Genomic DNA, 20818 nt, shown 5'->3' on the forward strand with positions numbered 1-20818 from the left:
AAAAGGCAAAGACTCTCAGGTAATACAACAGCCTGAGATAAAAACTTTAAGTATAATAATCAGTTTATGGTTAATACTTGTACAGAGGTAAAACTGGATTAGACATTTTTTAAATCAATGTTCCAATAAAAAAAAAGCACATTCATGAGATCATTCAAATTGACTTTCCTTCTAGACAGCCTATCAACACTGTCACAGTCTGGTCTGGCCAATGTTTGCCATGGTCAATCAAATGAATGCTTTCTTAATTTCTCTCTCTCGGTCTCTCTATATACGCTGTAATACATATGTTATTATGTGTGTGTGTATATATAAATACTCTATATAAAACTAAAAAACTGTGCTAAAATGTTTTATGTTCTCTTTTAGGAAAATATTTTCATTAGCTTACCTCAGACTTTCATTTCTTTCAGGGCAGGTCAGTTTTGAAAATTTAATGAGGTAGTCAAGTTCTTTTAAAGGCAAATACACTGCACCATTCAAGCCCCCTTTGAAATCCTTCTGCACATGTTCCTGTGTCAAGTTCTGTAATACATACTGAACTTGAAGTATAGTACGAAGTTTTTTCTTCTCAGCCTCAAGTTTTAGCATGTGCTCCCTTCTCTGGGCCTTCTTCTGCGCTTTAAGTAGCTGTTAAAACAAATACTAATTTAAATTGACAACTCTCTACCTCCCCATATTAGCAATTCAGAGTCCACAAAAGTCTAATCCCAAAGACTTGAGATTAGATGATGTATCTCACATGTATATAAAAACTATGAAACTGACAGGGTCATTTAATCCCTTTCCTTTTCAGTTGAGGAAGGGCCTGAGTAATAAGGCGGTACGTCTCAGGTAACTGGAGCTCAGAAAGTCCAAATATCTCCGAACTCCAGGCTGTATTTAGTACTTCTGGTAACACCATGATAAGAAACAAAGTACCTATCACTGATATACATATTAATCCCAAAATTTAACTTTTCCATTATTATGTATATCAAGCCTTTTTTAGGACAAAGATTGTAAGAAAATGCTTCAGTTTGGTTTTGAAGTTTTTGGTTTTGTTTTTTAAATTTCTTGTTCTAGGAGAAGAATATTTCAACTAAAATGGTCAATTTTCAACAAACCAAAGAAAACTAGCTAAAGCATAAGGAACTGAAAACCAAACAAATAAAATGTCTTATAAGCATACTGCTAAAAAACATCCACAGCAAATAGTTTTAAGTAAAATTAAGAGATATTTTTAAAATTAAGGAATAAATAAATAAATAAATAAAATTAAGGGATATTTTCAGGAGGCCTAGGTGGCTCAGTCAGTTAAGCATCTGCCTTCAGCTTGGGCCATGATCTCAGAATCCAGGGATCAAGTCCCACATCAGGCTGCTTACTCAGCAGGGAGCCTGCTTCTCTCTCTGCCTGCCACTCCCGCTGCTTGTGCTCTGACAAATAAATAAAATCTTTAAAAAAAAAAAAAAAAGGTTTTCATAATAGTTCATCAGTCTGTATGGAGCTATATTTTTCAGTATTTAGCTAACCAAACATATATGGATAGTTACCGGAACACAAATTTTCCATCAAGTAAAAGTGTATGTAGATTGAGCAGCCCTGAGTCTACTCTAAAGCTCAGAACCGTACTCCCTGGGGCACCAGAGCCTGCTTCTCCCTCTCCCTCTACTGCTGCTCCCCCTACTTGTGCTCTCACGCTCTAAGAAATAAATAAAACCTTAAAAAAAGGATTAAAAAAAAAACGTAATCCCTTAAAGTCTGACACAACACATGGGTCTCAAAAGTCGCTTCCCATTTATAAAATACCAATTAATAAAAAGTACCATCTATTTCCAGTAAGAAACCTAAAACGTCTTTTCTCCCCACAGTTGTTTTTCTAATTGTAGTATTTCCATCATTACTGGATATTTTCCAAGTTATGAAGATTAAGAGAACAAAACAAAAATCTAAAAGAACATTTTTCCTATATGGGGTTAAAGTACTTTGATACACCATCATATTTAAGACTCTACAAAAGACATGTTCATAAATCCTAACAGATGAAGATGGGAGGAAACCCCAGGAAAAGATTCATTACGGTATTATTAATTCCTTTCTAGGGGGTATGAAAGTCACTTAATAAATTTAACTTGTGCTACTACCAGGGATAAGAGACAGTAGGTGAAACAGACACATGAAAAAATGTTCAAAATCATTAGCCATCAGGGAAATTCAAATCAAAACCACACTAAGATACCACCTTATGCCAGTTAGAATGGCAAAAATTGACAAGGCAAGAAACAACAATTGTTGGAGAGGATGTGGAGAAAGGGGATCCCTCCTACATTGTTGGTGGGAATGCAAGTTGGTACAGCCACTCTGGAAAACAGTGTGGAGGTCCCTTAAAAAGTTAAAAATTGAGCTACCCTATGACCCAGCCATTGCACTACTGGGTGTTTACCCCAAAGATACAGACGTAGTGAAGAGAAGGGCCATATGCACCCCAATGTTCATAGCAGCAATGTCCACAATAGCTAAATCGTGGAAGGAGCCGAGATGCCCTTCAACAGATGACTGGATTAAGAAGTTGTGGTCCATATATACAATGGAATATTACTCAGCTATCAGAAAGAACGAGTTCTCAACATTTGCTGCAACATGGACGGCACTGGAGGAGATAATGCTAAGTGAAATAAGTCAAGCAGAGAAAGACAATTATCATATGATTTCTCTCATCTGTGGAATATAAGAACTAGGAAGATCGGTAGGGGAACAAAGGGATAAAGAAAGGGGGGGTAATCAGAAGGGGGAATGAAACATGAGAGACTATGGACGATGAGAAACAAACTGAGGGCCTCAGAGGGGAGGGGGGTGGGGGAATGGGATAGACCGGTGATGGGTAGTAAGGAGGGCACGTATTGCATGGTGCACTGGGTGTTATACCCAAGTAATGAATCATTGAACTTTACATCGGAAACCAGGGATGTACTGTATGGTGACTAACATAATATAATAAAAAAATATTAAAAAAAAAAAAAAGACAGTAGGTGAAGGTAAAATCTTGATAATGAGCAAAGGACTGGTTGGGGTTATGTGGACTAAGATATTTTCAGGATTCCAAAGGCTCAGAATCGTTTTTTCCAAGACCTCAGTATGAACTTAAGCCAATTAACATTTACCAAAACTACAGGATTCTCAGTTTCTGCTTGAGAGGAAGAAAGAGAATAGAGATGGCAATTCTAGCTCTCCAAGACAGTGGGATTCTCTTGGGACAATTTCATGAAGGTACAGGGAAATGCAACTGATGCTTAGGGCATCTTCAAGTTTGTATCCCATGATTACCTCACTGGTTAGCCATTTCCAAGGCTGGAGGAGATGTTCTTACCAGCTCAGGATACCCCGAACTTCCCTATCAAAGTACCGATTACATTCAATGGTTATCTTTTTATATTTAGCTGCATCTCCATTAGGTTTCAGCTCTGTGATGACAGGGACTATATCTCTGTTGTTTACCAGTATCTATCACTAGTGCCCAGCACAGAGCCTGACAGATGAAAGGACCTCAAATATTTGTTGAATCAATCAAGTACCAAGTAAGAAAGCATGCTGTTTCCTACATCATAATCAGAAAACTACTAACAATAGCCTATTTCTTCTTATTTATGTAGAAACTAAGTCAGGTTACATTTTCTTCTCTTCTTTCAGCTGAGGACTGATTTGTAAAGAAGGAAGAAGACATGAAATAAACCATTATCGACAAATCATACTGAATAATAAAATTAATTTTCTGATCCCTCTTAGAATGATAAATCCCCACCAAGGGACAGAGCTCATGTCACGAAGACAGAGATATAGCTGGGAAGAACAGAGAGGCTTCCAACTTTACTTTGAAGGGAAAGAAAATGTTACACACTGCAAAACTGACTCTCATAGAAGAGGTTTGATGAAAGAAAGACTTTAGTAAAAAGGAAAGTCCAAAAATTACTATGTTGGAAGGTAACTAGCAAGCACCTTTGGAGTCTTGATTCATTAAGGCATGTTCCAAAGTACTTTACACCTCACCTAAAGTGAAAGTAAATCCACAGTATAAATGAGAAAAAAATAACCTCATGGGTATCAATAGAATTTGATGAAGTGGTAACTACCTCCACACAAGAGCAGTAGAGGAACATGTAAATAGAAAGATACTATGTCCTAGTATAAACAACATGGTTTTTAGAAGCAAAAAATAGTTAGGGCCCTATACTCTACCACCTACTGGCAATACAATTGTGAAGAAGTTCCCTTTTGTGCTAAGCATCAGATTTCTTATCTTTAAAACCACGCTACTTATGCATCTATTTCCTAGATTGCTGTAAAAATCAAGTGAACTTACATAAGTACCTGGCACATGGAAGTTGTTTAAAAAAAAAACTTAAATCTAAAAAGAATTAAAAAAAAACCCATACTTTGAAAAAATAAACACCTGACTAAAAAACTAAAATTATCAAATAACTTTTGAGTAAAGAGAGTTAATAGAAAATTTTAACTTTTATAGAAGTACACTTCCAAACACCCAACCACAGGAAAGGTATGAAATATTTTCTTACAGTAAAGTGGGTCAAAACTAAATAAATCTAACATGGGAGGGGCAATCACACATGTATAAGACAAAAATTTGATTTGAAAGTATTTTATCTAAAATAGCCTACAAATATTTAAATAACTGTGGAATTCACAGAAAGTACTAAAATTAAATGATAAATGAGTAAACTTGAGTTAAAGTATGCTATGGTTGGCAAAAAGAACTAATATCATCTTAGACTTTGTTTTAAAGTCGGCTCCACCCCCAGTGTGGGGCTTGAACCCAGGACCCTGAGATGGAGTCAGATGCTCTACCAACTGAGTCACCCAGGCACCCCAATCTTAAACTTGCATTAACAGAATTATCCAGAAAACAGAAAGTAATTGTTCTATATTAGGTTACTTTAGATTTACACACTACCTTTTAAGAGTTAATTAAGTCAAACATCCAGAGAGAGCAACAATATTACAAGGATTAAGACGGTAGATGTCTTCAGCCTGGAAATGATATGTTGGCTTTTTTTGTTTGGGGAGGTTTTCTGATGCCAGAGGAATGAATGGAAGAGAGAATTTTTAGTTCACCATACAAGAAGAAAATACCCAGGGGCACCTGGGTGGCTCAGTCAGTTAAGCGTTGGCTTCGGCTGGGGTCATCACCTTAGGGTCCTGGGATGGAGCCCTGCATCAGGCTCCACACTCTGTGGGGAGTCAGCTTATTATTTCTCTGCCTGGGCCCCTCGACCTGCTCATGCTCTGTCTCTCTCAAATAAATATATAAAATATTACAAAAAAAAAAAAAAAAGAAAAGAAAGGAAGAAAAAAGGAAGGAAGGAAGGAAGGAGGGAGGGAAAGAAAGAAAGAGAGAGAGAGAGAAAGAAAGAAAGACAGACAGACAGACATCCAAAAAATTTAGGCAGCATGTTCCCCACCACAGAAATGAATTTACAAAAAAATGTCCTTAATTGTTAGAATATGATCTTTAAAGGACCTTTTAATACAATTCTTTTTTTTTTTTTAACGATTTTATTTATTTATTTGACAGAGATAGAGACAGCCAGCGAGAGAGGGAACACAAGCAGGGGGAGTGGGAGAGGAAGAAGCAGGCTCATAGTGGAGGAGCCTGATGTGGGGCTCGATCCCCTAATGCCGGGATCACGCCCTGAGCCGAAGGCAGACGCTTAACCGCTGTGCCACCCAGGCGCCCCCTTTTAATACAATTCTAAAGGAGCAAAGAATACTTCATTAATGAATGCTTAAGGCTTCCTATTAATTACTAACTAAATCTGTCAGAGATAAAAGTTTATACTGCCAACACCAAGAATCTAACAAGCTGTGAAACCAGACTTAACTCTATTTAACAACGATTACAAATCTTCCTGTTAGTAACTATCATGGTGTCAAGAGAAAGTTTACCAATTCTGTTCCTAATATGTTAAATAATCCTAAACTTACAAGCCTATGTTATATAAATTTATAAACCTATATTCTAAAATCTCTTTCATAGGAATGCCTGGGTGGCTCAGTTGGTTAAGTGTCCAACTCTTGATTTTGGCTCAGGTCATGACTTCAAGGTCATGAGAGCTTAATATTTTCTGTCTTCCTCTGCCCCTCCTTCTCCCTCTCTCCCTTTCTAAAAAACAAAATAAAAATGACTGCTTTAAAAAAATAAAATAAAATCTTGTTCATGAATGTATCCATTTAACAGTTTTTATTCCCTTTTCAATGACTGTTGTAACACCACAGTGAATACACATTAAAGAACAAATACTTTATTCACAGTATCTCATATTTAGATACATTTGTGTTTTCTTGAGACTCCAGAAATCTGGAAACACTAATTCTACATTAGTTATAGTCAACCCCAATAAAATATCAGCAGGAATTAGATGGATGGTAACAGAACATCATTAATGGACACTAATATTTTCCTCAAGATCAATAGAGTGGTTTCAGAAAAAAGCAAAGAAAACATACTCACATCTTGGCTCAGTCCAGAAAAGGTTTTCTGAAGTTCCTTGGCAAATTCTAAGTTATGTAGTACTTCTTCATATTTCTCCACTGCTTCCTACCGAATAGGATAAGAAAACATCAATTCTGTTAACTTCTAAGTACAAATACATCAGAATAAGTGTTCCTATAAAAACAACAGAAGACGTAAAACTTTATGAACTAGCCATTTACAATACTTACTCAAAAAAGTAGGAAGAAAGAGCATTTAATAGAAGTTATATAAAGTTAAATTTAAAAATTCAATTTTTAGGAGTCTAGGTGGCTCAGTCAGTTAAGTGTCTGACTCTTGGTTTTGGCTCAGGTCATGACCTCAGGGTTGTGAGACTGAGCACCTGCTTGAGATTCTCTCTCTCCCTGGGCCCCTCACCCCCTTAAAAAAAAAATCTAAAAATTTAAAAATAAATATAAAAATTCAATTTTTATACTAATAATCTGAGCCATAATAAAGGAGCTGAGTTCCTGTCTATAAAGTGCAAGGTCACAGAGACCAGTTGTTTTTAAGAGCAATAAGCCAACAGAATTCCTCTGTCAATATTCACTCACTACTCAAATACAGTACACAAGAAGCATAGTGAGCATGACACAGATGAATAAGCAACTTCAAGAAATCTGGGGCGCCTAGGTGGCTCAGTCAGTTGAGCATCCGACTCTCAGTTTTGGCTCAGGTCATGATCTCATGGGTCATGGGATTAAGCCCCATCTTGGGCTCCATGCTCAGCAGGGAATCTGCTTAAAGATTCTCCCCCTCTACCCCTCCCCACATGCAGGAGCTCTCCCTCTCTCTCAAATAGTCTTTCAAAAAAAAAAAAAATTTAGGGGCGCCTGGGTGGCTCAGTTGTTAGGCGTCTGCCTTCAGCTCAGGTCATGATCCCAGGGTCCTGGGATCGAGCCCCGCGTCAGGCCCACTTCTCCCTCTCCCACTCCCCTTGCTGGTGTTCCCTCTCTCACTGTGTCTCTCTCTGTCCAATAAATAAATAAAATCTTTAAAAAAAAATTATACTATGGTAGAAAAGATTTGTAAACAATTACCTATAAAAAATGAAATTAAGTACTGTAACAGAAAGATTGTAAATTTAAAGGAGTTTTTTTTTTTTAAAGATTTCATAGATGAACAACAACAACAAAAAAGATTTCACTGGTGAACAAAGGTGGTAGTTAGAAAAAGCGTAGATTTTAATGAGACTAACTCAAATCTAGATGGAAGACCAATAATATGAAACAGAAGAAGATGGGGAAATTGTCGAACCACATAAAAGATATATTTTAAAGTCTTCATAATTAAAGTAATACAGTACTCCACTACTAGCTATCTACCTAAAAGAAAACATATGTCCACATAAAGACTTACATGCAAATTTGTATAGCAGCATATTCATTATGGCCCCAAATAAAAACAATCCAAATATACAGCAACAGGTAAACGGATAAAGAAGATGTGGAATAACCATTCAAAGGATACTCGTCAGCAATAAAAAGAAATGAATTACTGATACATGATGATACATGAGGGCGAACCTCAAAAACATAACACTAAGTCAAAGAAGCCATATGGGAAAGACTATCTTATATGAAATATCTAGAAAAGACAAACTTACAGAGTTAGAAAGCAAATAAGGATACAAAAAGGAACTTGGAGGGGTTACAGGTGTTTGAATTCAGATTGTCATGAAGTTGCATAACTCTACAAATTTACTATACATTGACATACACTTAAAATGGGTTAATTTTATGTACATGATACTTCGAAAAGCTGTTTTAAAAACAGTCTGATAATACTACATCTTTTTTTAAGATTTCATTTATTTGAGAGAGAGAGCAAGCATGAGCAAGGGGAGAGGGAGAAGCAGACTCCCTCCTTAGATGGGAGCCCGATGCAGGGCTCTATCCTACAACCCTGGGATCATGACTTGAGCCAAAGGCACACGCTTAACCAACTGAGCCACCCGGACGCCCCAATAATACTAAATCTTTACAAAAATATAGAATAATAAGAACTCCTATGATACTACCAGTGTTAGCATAAATTAGCAAAATAATTTTGGAAGAGTATGGCATTTTTACCTATGAAGTTAACTATGGGCATACCCTGTACCCCATGATAGGTAAATGTACTGCTGGAGTTGAGTGGTAGATTCCAATGCTGGCTTTACTGTGCAATATAACCTAAGGCAGCATTTTGTTGGGATCATGTTTCATAATAAACAAAGGTGAAGAGGCTTTCCTCCTATAGAACCAAGAATGCACAGACAACACAACCATAGTATACAGCCCTTAGAGGTATGTAAAACCAGACGGAAACAACCTCTTATTTACTCCCAAATGGTATCAACTTTGATTCAAGAAAAGCAGCATCAAATGGGAACCACCTCAACTTCCCATTACCCAATGTGCATCCATCCTTTCTTCTCCCTTTCCTTGTTTACTGGAGGAGGTATCCTTCTACCTGTGCTCTGGATCCTTTTCAATTATGCTTTCATATGAAATCTTACTCTGTGATTCCCATTTAAAAATCTTGAGTTTCTCCCTCTCTGTTGATGCTTAAACCAGCATTTAACATGTTCAAGTCTCCCCCAGCCTAAATTAGAAAAATAAAAAGTACTTTTTTGGCTACCACCTTTTCCAGTCTCAGAAAAATTTCAAAAATGTCTACAGGGTCTCCCATTTCCTCTTCAGCCCTTATCAACCTGGATACTGTTTCCACCATTCTGGCAGAACTATACTGGCTGCAGTCAGCAATGTCAACACCACCTTTCAAACCCATAGATCTTTAATAGCTCTCATTCTGGTTTACTTCTCAGAAGACTTCAAGATGAAGGCATCCTCTTGCTCTACAAACATCTGTTTTTAATAACACTAAACTTCCATTCTTCTCCCATTTCTCCAGCTGTTTATTTACCAGTAATTTTTCCATGAACTTCTCTCACCTCTGTTTTTAGCATTTATGAAATAAATAGGACCTACATTAGAGATGTTGGGCAATTCAAATGATTTCATATTTATAAATCACTCAAAATGATGCCTGACCCTGAGGTAAGCTCACTGTAAGTATTTTTAGTTTATTATTCAAACACCAAATGTCAAATGTCCTAGGCTTTTCTTTCTATATTCTCACCCAAGACAGTCTCATCTTTTCTCATGGTTTCAATTAGCAGCCATAGAGATGAAGTATCTATTAACCAAACTTCTCTGTGCTCCACACCTGTATCTTACATACTTACTACATATCACCCCTTAATGTTTCACAGGCACATTAAAATCAATGGTCCAAAATTGAGCTCTTTATCCTATCCTCCCAAAACCTTCACCACCCCCAGTGTTTCCAGGCCCAATAAATGGTTTTGCCATCCATCCAAGTGTTTGAATCAGAAACCTGGAAACATTCTTGGCTCTTCCCTCTACTCCTATATCCTGTCACCAAGCTATGTTAATTCCACCTCTCAAATCCGGCTACTTTACTCAAACCCTCCCTGCTGCTACCTTGGTACCAGCAAGGTACCTATAACCCCTGACCCAGACTACAGCCAACCCTTATCTAGTCTCCTTACATCCACACTTACCATCTCCAAACCATTACTCACCCTATAAAGTGATTTTCTTTAATTACAGATCTATGAGTCCTGCTCTGTTTAAAACCTATCTGTATCATTTCTGATAACCTTAAGAAAAAACACAAAGCCTTTAAATGGCAAACAAAGATGTATGTTTAAGTGGCTTTCCCCCTCCAACTACTTTATTCCATCCATACTGGCTTTCTTTCCAGTTTCCTAGAGAGGCTCTTTGTAAAATCATTCTTTTCCCACTCAGGCCCATAACACATGCTAGCATCCGCCTAGCCTGCTCTTCCTCCTTTTCCATTTGAACTTGCTAAGTCCTATTCATTTTTTAGGTCTTAACTAAAGCACTTTCTTTCTCAAGGAAGCTGTCCTCAATTCTCCAAACTAGGTTAGATTCCTCATTATAATCCATTATCACTCTGTACTTCACTCTAACATCTATCATATTTGTATTTACTTATTTCCTACCTCTTCTCCATCACACTATATCCATGCGGACAAGGATCACATTTCCCCTTAGGTTATAACCCTAACGTTAAGCACAGAACCTCCCAGCATAAATACTTAATGTATTATTGTTGAAATAATAAAACGCAGTTCAGAACACGATTTTAGTCACAAATATGCTGAAGATTCTGAATAGAATTTTAAAAATTTCGAACAGAATTATATACTGAGATTTCTGTTTCAAAAAAAGAACACTAGCGGGAATAGGACTGGTGAAATGAAAAGGAAGGTCTCAAGAAAAGGATGTTAATTAGAAAGGCTACATAACATTTGGGTGGTGTGCCTTGACTAGGCCAATTGCTGTGGGACTACAAAGCAGAAAAGATTCCGTGTTATTTAATGAGTTTTGCATTGTGCATTACATATAACATAAGGTCAGAGTTTAGCAACCAGAGATGGGTACCAAATCCTAAGTCTTTAAAAATAAAAACTTCAATGAAGCTGAAAGTGTCCCTTGCCATTTGCTCAAGCACTCACCTGAATCTCAGTTCTCCATTTCAAATCCAGAGCTGAACCAAAATAGATATTTAAGTTATGAGTGGGCCTCTAAAAAACCTCATTAAGACAATCTTCTGAGGCGCCTGGGTGGCTCAGTCGGTTAAGCGGCTGCCTTTGGCTCAGGTCATGATCCCAGAATGATCCCCCCCCAACTCCCTCCTGGGCTCCAGGCTCAGCGGGGAGCCTGCTTCTGCCCCCCCACCCCCAGCGTGCTTGCTTGCTTTCTCGGTCTCTCTTGTCTCAAATAAATAAAATCTTTGGGGAAAAAAAGGACAATCTTCTCCCTGTTTCAAAAGAAAAATCTAGGTTTGTACTAAAAATCTTAATGAAATCTTTTTAATCTTTAGCTTAGTCTTGACAGGTTACTTCAAAGTTACTACTACAGAGGTTATAATAGCCATGCAGATCATAGAAAGCTTTACTTGCAATATTAAGAATATATGTTGGGTTAATGAAGAACTACAAACTGAAATTACAAAATTCCTAGCCTACAATATTGAAAATACAGTCAGTATCCAATTTTTAGCTAAAGCAGTGCTGGAAGGAAAATTCACAGCCTTAAATGCATACCAATGGGGAAAAAAGGAAACCATGCAATTTAAAGTTAGAAAATGAAGCAAATAAACCAAAGGAAAGCAGAAAGAAAAAAGGAGAAGAGAAAAACTAAAATAAACCCAGAGGCTAGCTTAAAAAAAAAAAACAAACTAGCTAACTTAATTAAAAGTAAACTGAGGAAACAGAATCATACAAAATTAGAAAAAAACAAAGTAAGAGAGAGACAGACTTTTACCAAAAATTACTTTGCCCCAATCTATGCAAGTAAGTTTTTTAAGCTGGATGAAGTAAGTGATTTTCAAAGAAAAGTTTTGAAAAGTTGACTCAAAAAAAAAATAATAATAATCAATTTCAAAAAAAAAAAAAAAGAGAGACAGAATATTTTCAAAACCTCCCACCCAAAACAAGAACCAGGCTGAGAGAGTTTCATAAAACAATTCAATCCTTAAAGACAATGTTATTATGGAAACACTGACATGGTATTGAAAAAGAAGCAGTGGATGAACAGGCAGAGCAAGGCAGATTTTAGAGCACTGAAACTATTTTACATATTATAATGGTAGATACGTGCCATTATACATTTGTCAAAAACCCACAAAATGTACAAAACCATAAGATGAACCCTAATGTAAACTATGGACTTGGTATGATGGTGATGTGTCAACGTATGTTCAATTATAATAAATGTTACCTCTCTCGTAAGTAATGCTGATGGTAGAGGAGGCAGTGCACATGTGGGATCAGTGGGTACAACTCTTAACTTTCTGCTCAGGGTTGCTATAAACCCGTAACTGCTCAAAAAATAGTCTATTAAAAAAAAAAGTAAGGGCCAAGAATAAAGGCCCCAAGAGTATCTATAGCTAAACTAAATTGTATAGAAAATGGAGGAAGAGAAGGCAGGAAGAAGAATATCTGCTGGCTTATAGAGACAACACTCTGGACAGATATGTAAGAATCTACTAGCAATCATTACAATAGTTCCCCTTATCCATGGGGGAATGTGTTCCCAGACCCCAGTAGATGCCTGAAACCACAGATAGTACTGAACCTTATATATACTGTTTTTTCCTTCTCTATATACACATTCCTAGGATGAAGGTTAATTTATACATTAGGCAGAGTAAAAAGATTAATAAAATAGAAAAATTATAACAATATTACAGTACTAAAAGCTTTATGAATGTGGTCTTGCAAAATATCTCACTGTACTGTAGTCACCCTTTTAGTGATGATGGGAGATGATAAAATGCCTACATGGTGAGATGACGTGAGGTGAAGGACGCAGGCACTGTGACATAGTGTTAGGCTACTATTGACCTTCTGACCGTACATCAGAGGATCTTCTGCTTCCCGACCTCGGCTGACCACAGGTAACAGAAACCAGGGAAAGCAAAACCACAAATAAGGCGGGGGAGGGGGACTACTGGACTTTGTAAGATAAGAAGTGAACAAAGGACATGGTGAAAAGAAAAACTGTCTTTTAAAGCATTTCCTAATTTCTTTTTTTTTTTAAGATTTTACTTATTTACTTGACAGAGACAGCGAGAGAGGGAACACAAGGGGAGTGTGAGAGGGAGAAGCAGGCTGCCCTCCAAGCAGGGAGCCCGATGTGGGGCTTGGTCATGACCTGAGTTGAAGGCAGACACTTAATGGCTGAGCCACCCAGGTGCCCCTATTTCCTCATTTCTGAAGCATCTGGGTGGCTCAGTAGGTTAAGCATCTGCCTTCAGCTCAGGTTGTGATCTGTGGGTCCTAGGATCAGCCCCGTGTGGGACTCCCAGCTCAACAAGGAGTCTGCTTCTCCCTCTCCCACTGCTCATGCTTGCATGCACTCTAATAAACAAATAAAATCTTTAAAAAATAAGTAATAAAACATTTCCTAATTTCTGAACTATGTAAATTATTACCAACTTAAATAACTAAACTTAGTTAATATGGAACATTTGTGATCAATTAAATAAGATCAAAATAACCACTACCTATTTGACAAAACTGGTACTTGGGGATCTTATCTAAGGGATGTGATCATAATTTGGGGCCTAACTGTTCATCCTTTTCCATGTGCTGATGCACGTACCGTGTGCTGCCCATCATGAGCCTGGAGCCATACCACAAGCACCAGGACCGACCCTGGACAGATTCTAGCTGCCACATGGCCCGCTGCCCCATTTCAGCAGGAAGCACCAGAGCAGTTATCGCCTGTTCCCTAACACGCAGTTAGGGTTACTATTCCAGTGGGAGGAATGAGTAAGGGACAGGAAGAGATAGGCAGGGAAAGATAGGGGGCTGTGAGATCAGGCTCACAGAAATCCCAAAAATGTGGAGGTGTGGGGAAACCAGCGCTAAGAGGACAAATGGGACCACCCTGCCCTAGGTGGGTGGGGTGGGGTGGGGGTCTTTATTATAACCACCTGTGACCAACAAAGAATAACAAGCCCCTAAAAAGGAAGTCGTTGAAGGTGTTATCAATAGAGATGTTAAAAGAATTTAAGTTTCCTGCTTAGCTTTCTATAAAAGACCAACCCTGAAGGCCCTCATTGCCAGACAGGCAACCCTGTCTGGACTCCCTCACACTCTTGAGAGCTTTTTCTGTATCTTCACTTAACAAATGTCTATCGCTTTACTCACAAAAACAAAAAACAAAAAAAACCCTAAACTTAGAACTTATTAAATACTACACTACTGATGACGGTTCTCTGAGGGTTCAGATCATAGATTTTTACATTTTTTTTCTTCCCATTTATCTGCATTTTCTAAATTTCTACCTCAAATATATACTGCTTGTATATGTTAGTTCTCAAAAGTACCACAAACTACATGCTTAATTATATCTAAAAACATTCTATCATTTTTTATTTAGTAAATCTATACGTAACAAATACTTTACATGTTTACTATATGCTCTAAAGTATCCTAAGTACTAGGAAAACAGCAATGGACAGAATTTCTACTTTAATGGAACTTTCATTTCAAGAGAAACAAAATGAATTTTACAGCTGGTCAGAGAAGCAAGGCAGGATGCCTGGGTGGCTCAGTCAGTTAAGCATCTGACTCTTCATTTTGAGTCAGGCCATGATCTCAGGGTCATGCGATGGAGCCCCTCGTCGTAGGCTCCACACTCAGTGCAGAGTCCACTTAAGATTCTCTCTCCCCCTTTCCCTCTGCCCCACCCCCCCAAGCACTCATTCTCTCTCAAATAAATGAAATCTTTTAAAAAAAAAAAATTAAGGGGGGATAAACAGAAGGGGGAATGAACCACGAGAGACTATGGACTCTGGGAAACAAACTGAGGGCTTCAGAAGGGAGGGGGTGGGGGATTGCGATAGGCTGGTGATGGGTATTAAGGAGGGCACGTATTGCATGGAGCACTGGGTGTTATACACAAACAATGAATCATGGAACACTACATCAAAAACGAAGGATGTACTGTATGGTGGCTAACATAATATAATAAAAACTTTTTAAAAAAATCTTAAAAGAGAGGAAATTAAAGCAAAGACCTAAGGAGCGTGAATGGGGGAATGGAGGTATAGTGTTGTGCGGACAAGCCTTACTGAGATGACCTTCAAATAAAAAGCTGAAGGAGATTGAAAACTGAGCCATTCAGACACCTGGGAATAAAGCATCCCAGGCAGTAGGAACAGCACGTGCAAATGCCCTGAAACAGAAGTGTGCCTGGGATGTTTGAGGAATAGCAAGGAGGCCAGTGTAGCAGGAATGAAGTTAGCATGGGATGAAGTGCAGGAAATGCAATAAAGATGTTGAAAGGACGTAGGGAGTATCTTTTATAGGACTCTGTCGGCCACAGTAAGGACATTTTGCTACCATGATGGGTACTGAAGCTACCGTGCTGAGAACAGGCTTGGACAAAGAACAGAAATAGAAAGACCTGTGAGGAAGACACTACAGTAATGTAGATGAAAGATGATGCGGCTTAGACCAGGATGGCAGGAGCGGAATTTGAGAAATGGCCAGTTTCCGGATTTACCTTGAAGGGAGAACTGACCTTGCTAATGGGCTAGATGTGTGGTCTCTATTAGGAGAAAGATGAGAAATTCTCCTTGCCAACACCATCCTTCTAGTTCCTCAAGCCATTAACTGACATCACTAATTAGAGGAGGAACAGGTTTTGGGGGGCAGGGTGAAGTCAGGAGATGCCAAATAGGCAACTGAACATAGGAAATCTACAGTTTCGAGGACTTATCTATTGGCAATGTAAATTTGGCAGTTGTCAGCATTTAACTCGAGAATTCAAAGTGAATCCTATAGAAGCAACATGTAGTTATTAAGACAGTACTGAAAGACTGAGTTTAGAGTTTGCCTGGCTGGAAGTCGGAAATATATCTTGTCCTTGACATTTATTTCTTAGAATGCTACCATGAGAACCACCAACCTCCCTACCCCTAACCCCCCGTTTCCCCAAAATCACATACTACTATAACAGAACACTTCCTTCAAGGATATTTACACTAAGAAAAGTATTATCACTTTAAAAATCATTGAACATACCAGGCCAGTTGAAAACAAAGCTATGTTGAAATGCTGGATGTCCAGCTAAGTCCTCTCACCAGCAGTGTGAGCACATCATTCTCGGAGCTCACACAATTCAAATCTGTGCCTCAGCAAAATTGTAATTTCCTACATCACAAAAATTCTAGGTCAGTGAAGACGAGTCCACATGGCAAGGGAAAAGACCCTGAATGCCAGTATTTGTGATACACAACCAAAAATCTTAGCTAAAAAAGAAGACAACAACAGATCTACAGACTAGATCGAATAACTTAATTTTGTCCCTTCCTAGCCAAGAGATGTGATTAGGCAAAGATCCATTAAACAGTTTTTTTATTTTCATATCGCAAAAACTCTTTCACATTAGATAAAACTTGCAGTTGCCAGGTATACCATAGAATATATTTTTAAAAGGTGCAAATACTCTTTTAAAGTAAGGTTAAAAAAAAAAAAAAAAAGGCCAGATAGCCAGATATCAGATACACGTGCCCCCTGAGAGGTTTCATAGCAATCTATGATAGAAAAGTAAGGGGAGAACGCAAAAGGGATTAGGGGGAAGAAAAAGGAGAAAACCTAGTCAAGCTAGAATATTCTTTGACATTTTAGAGCAGAAAGATGACCACTTTAGAGTAAATCAGTGAACAGTGGAAAGCTAGTCTTCCCTCCACTTCTTCATTCCTCCCTAGCAAAAGTTTAATTTAAATCCATACGTTAACTCTTAGTGATGGTCTACATTTTCACTCTTAAATTTAACAACCCACAACCCCATCCATACCCTCTGTTAGTGCAAAAGTAATCCGTCAGATCACATGGATGAAGAAGACAGTCTTTTGAAAAATCCAGTGGATTTTCTTTATTGGCCTTCTCAAATCTTTGGTCTCACCAAACCCATATAGAGTTTTATTAAGGAAAAAACAACAACAACAACAAAAAAAAACGAGCAAGTGTGACCAAAGGATCATAAACCACTTACCAACTGGTCTGGATTAAGTTGCTCCCCATTTTTCAGGCGATCCTTGTAGTCTTCAAGTTTGAGCTACAAAAGAGAAACTTGTATCTGCTATAGTCTGATATAAAATTCTAAAGAAATAAACTAACAGCCTGCTTCTTAAGAAAACAAAGTTCTTGAAGTAAGCTATTAATCTGTAAGAATACCAGTTTACTATAAGGCAAGCAGCAACTGCAGGTAAGGTCCAGTCAGGGAAAAAAATATTACACACAATCAACATTAGTCTGGAATTAGGAAAGTTAAGCAGTAATGAAACTCTTTTCTCTTGGTGGCCTCTGTTTATAATAAGACTACTTAACACATAGGGACTTAACTAGTCAATCATATGCCCCTAACCCAGTGGTGCTCAATCAGGGACAATTTTGACCCTCAGGGATCTGTGGCAATGTCTGGAGATATTTTTGGTTATCACTGCTTGGAGGATGGGAAGGAGGTGGAGAGTGCTACTGGCATCTTCTGGGTAGAAGCCAGGGATGCTGCCAATCACCCTACAATCCAGATAGCCCCTCCCCCCACCAACAAGAATTATCTGGCACAAAATGTCAATAGCGTTTAGGCTGAGAAATCCTCCTCCAACCTCATGCTTAAACTATTAGTTACCTGTTGAATTATGTGGCATTTGTCCAATAGCAAACTTCTTAATGGAAGTATAGAAACGCAAAAGATATTTTCTCTAGCATTATAATAGCCTTAATTCAAAATCTTTTTTTCATATTAAATTTGGTATGTATTTCAGTAAATACATAACAAATTGTATTTATTGTCCCCATAATAATGACATGACCCACTATCCTATTCTAAAAGCAATGTTTAGGCTCCTCCCATACCGGCTTTATAGCTTTAAAGTGCTTTCCCAGAAGCTTGAAACAAAAGCATTGGTACTGACCAGATAAGTATCCAAAATTAAAGAGGTACTATAGTTCAGCTAGAGAATAAACGTATACATGTAGTTCCTCTGCCGGGGGTAAAAGACATTAAAGAGTCTCCACCGACAGATCCTGCTTTGCATGGATCCTGCTTTGACTAGTTTCCCATAGTGGCAGGGAATTTCTGCTGACCCAGGCACACTCACCTTATCATGCTTGGGATTAACTGCATCACTGCATGCATTCAAAAGACAACTGGTGAGAGCTAGGGCTACACAGAAGCTACTAGTAACTGGCCTTTCTTCACTACCTTGGGTCGCGGGGAGAGAAACAGAGTCAACTAGACTCAATCTCTTCACGCTCCTCCATTAAAAGCAACTTTCCTAAGGTTTAACTAGGTCATAGAATAAAACCATGTAAGAGTTCCCAGGTCCAGACAGTCACTCACCTTACTATCACAAGCGAGAGAGAATCATGACACAACAAAGCAACGTGCAGTCCTGCTTCACAGGCTCCATGACTCAGGAAATGAGCAATGAGTTGGATCTTTACATCAGCATTTACTGTAACGTTAGGCTGATTATAAGGAGTCCCTTTATAAGGCTTTCTACAATGCTTTCACCTACCAATCTTAAACGATCACCTAGCAACACAAAAATTAGTGCTAAAACATTTTCTGGCTCTACCGTGGTTGAGGCTTCCAATGACTGCAGCAGCTATACTGCAATATCAACCGCTGCAGAAAGTCACAAGGAAAACAAGCTTAAAAAATCAGGCTATTACTCATCTATGAAAAGAAACATTAATACTACACTCAAAGAATCTGACTTAAAGCTGCTAGCTCTTCAAGTATTTCAACAGCAGCATACATAATAATTTTACTATGAAGAATATTTTCAGTTACGCTGAAAAATCAAACAGAAAATGTTTAATATACCTAACATTTAACCTGCTTGTATGTTTTCAGCCAGCTAAATCCCAAGGTTAGTTACATCTTTTAGGAAGTAAAAATGTCAGTTCTCTGGCCCTTATTACTTATTACAGATGGTACATATACAAGGATGCGAGGGGAATAGTTACCTTCTTTTTCTCAATGTTTCTAATTTTGTGTTTAAGGCATATGAGTCCATTATCAATATATGTCTCATATGCTTGGGAAGGAGAGGCAGCAGAACTGAGAGCAGACTGCAAGGGGCTCATGGCCCGCTGGCTTTCCCCATGCTGACTGTGGTTCACTTGGGGCTTGGCTGACTTCATATTCCCCTCTCTTCCCTCCTCTGAACGGCCTGAAGGTGACTGGTAACCAAAAGGAGATGAAGAGAGTTGCACCATTGAAACAGATGAAGCTGAAGGAAGAAAAAAAGTTAGATATAAAAGTAAATTCAGGGTAGAGGAATACAAGGAAACTTTAACTTCCCTGAGAAGTCTAGACCCACTCCCTCAAAATTCTCTTCCACAGAAGTGAACTCAAAACCCAGTAATGGTGCTTCTATTTCACTACTTTTAAGGTGATTAGTGCCAAGCACTAGCGCCTTTACGTAGGCAAAATCTACAATACGGGGGATGTTTCCAGAAATCCAACTTTCCACAGAGGGAGAACTGCTAATCAAGCAATGGCTTCAGAGCTCCTCTTCTCTCGTAAGGGCAATCCACATTCTGAATAATTTCTATGGTCAAATGATGACACACAAAAAATAAGCTCTCCCCATTAGGACCTTAAGGCAGCCTTTCAAACCTCTTTACATTATCCCTCACCACTAGCCCCAACGCAGTCATAAACAACGCCATTTAAGAGAAAATCCCGAGCACACATTCTTTCACAGCCTCATTCACTAAAGAGTAGCTTCTTGAACAAGACCCCTAACTTCCCTTTGCTTGCTCGGGGGCCTACAAGGCAAGTCCGTCACTATTGGACATTTGTAGCGAGGTACCTGCAAGAGCCCCAACTTGGTTTTCTGTTCCGTTTAGACTAAGCCATAACCATTCACACCACACCAGTTTAAAAGCTCATCGTCGCGAGCCTTACACCGCCCTGGTCAGTGGTCCTCGCACCCCCTTCACCCCCACGCATCCCCTTACGGAGCACCCCCAAAGCAAGGACATAACAGGCCCCATGCAGGCCAGCGCCGATCCTCAATCCCCGCAGGGGCCCGCGCGAGAGTCGCCACTACAGGGCGGCCACTTCAGCGCCCCGAGGGCACCGACCCCCGCCCTTCCCACAGCCTTCCGGACGCCGAGGCACCAGGCTGGGGCCCCTTCTGCAGGTGCCTCTGGGGAGGCCGACCTGGAAACAAAACGCACTGGCCACCTGCCCTCGACGGCCCCGCCCCGAGGATGCCGAGCCGCCCTTCCACCTCTCTGCCGCGGCGGCCACCCAGCCCTGCCCACCCCGCCCGGGTGGGCCGCCTCCCCACGCCGCGTCGACCCAGGCCGCCGCAGCTCGGCTTCACCTCCGCAGGCCCCCGAGGCCGCTGCCGCTGCCGCAGCCCGGGCCCGCCTTCGAAAGCCGGCGGGAGCCAGGAGAGCTGCGGAGGTGGACCGGCGCCACCCCGCACTTGCGTCTCCTCCTCCCGCCTCCTCCCTCTCCCCTCCCTGTCCTCGCTGGCGGCGTCTGCGGCGCCGGGCGCTCCGCCGACTCAGCCGCTCTTGCCCAGGCCCGCCCTTTCCGCCGCGCGGGGCTGATATAGGCGCGCCCCGCCCCCATCCGCCCGCACGCGCATCCTCGGGCTGCCCCGCACCGCCTCCTTCCGGTGCCCCAGTCGCCGCCGCCGCCGCCGCCGCCG

At 39.7% G+C, this 20818-nt stretch overlaps 1 protein-coding gene across 14 annotated transcripts in view; it reads right to left on the reverse strand.

The window, feature by feature from the left end:
• CAPRIN2 (caprin family member 2) overlaps positions 1–20676 on the reverse strand; it is a 46244-nt gene extending 25568 nt beyond the window's left edge. For 8 of the 14 annotated variants that reach the window (XM_040642297.1, XM_040642295.1, XM_040642296.1 and 5 more), the window contains exons 1-5: positions 20486–20618; positions 19116–19381; positions 17134–17196; positions 6506–6592; positions 392–630 (exon numbers count right to left, since the gene is read on the reverse strand). In XM_040642297.1, coding sequence (XP_040498231.1) covers positions 392–630; positions 6506–6592; positions 17134–17196; positions 19116–19367 — 641 coding nt within the window. In that variant the 5' untranslated portion in view covers positions 19368–19381; positions 20486–20618. Of the gene's footprint in view, positions 1–391; positions 631–6505; positions 6593–17133; positions 17197–18483; positions 18567–19115; positions 19382–20485 lie in introns of those variants that run through there. The other 6 variants (XM_040642301.1, XM_040642300.1, XM_040642298.1 and 3 more) reach the window with 4 other exon arrangements.
• Positions 20677–20818: the final 142 nt, after the last annotated feature.

Source organism: Ursus maritimus, unplaced genomic scaffold (genome assembly GCF_017311325.1).
Source record: "Ursus maritimus isolate PB19 unplaced genomic scaffold, ASM1731132v1 scaffold_26, whole genome shotgun sequence".
Lineage (NCBI taxonomy): Eukaryota > Metazoa > Chordata > Mammalia > Carnivora > Ursidae > Ursus > Ursus maritimus.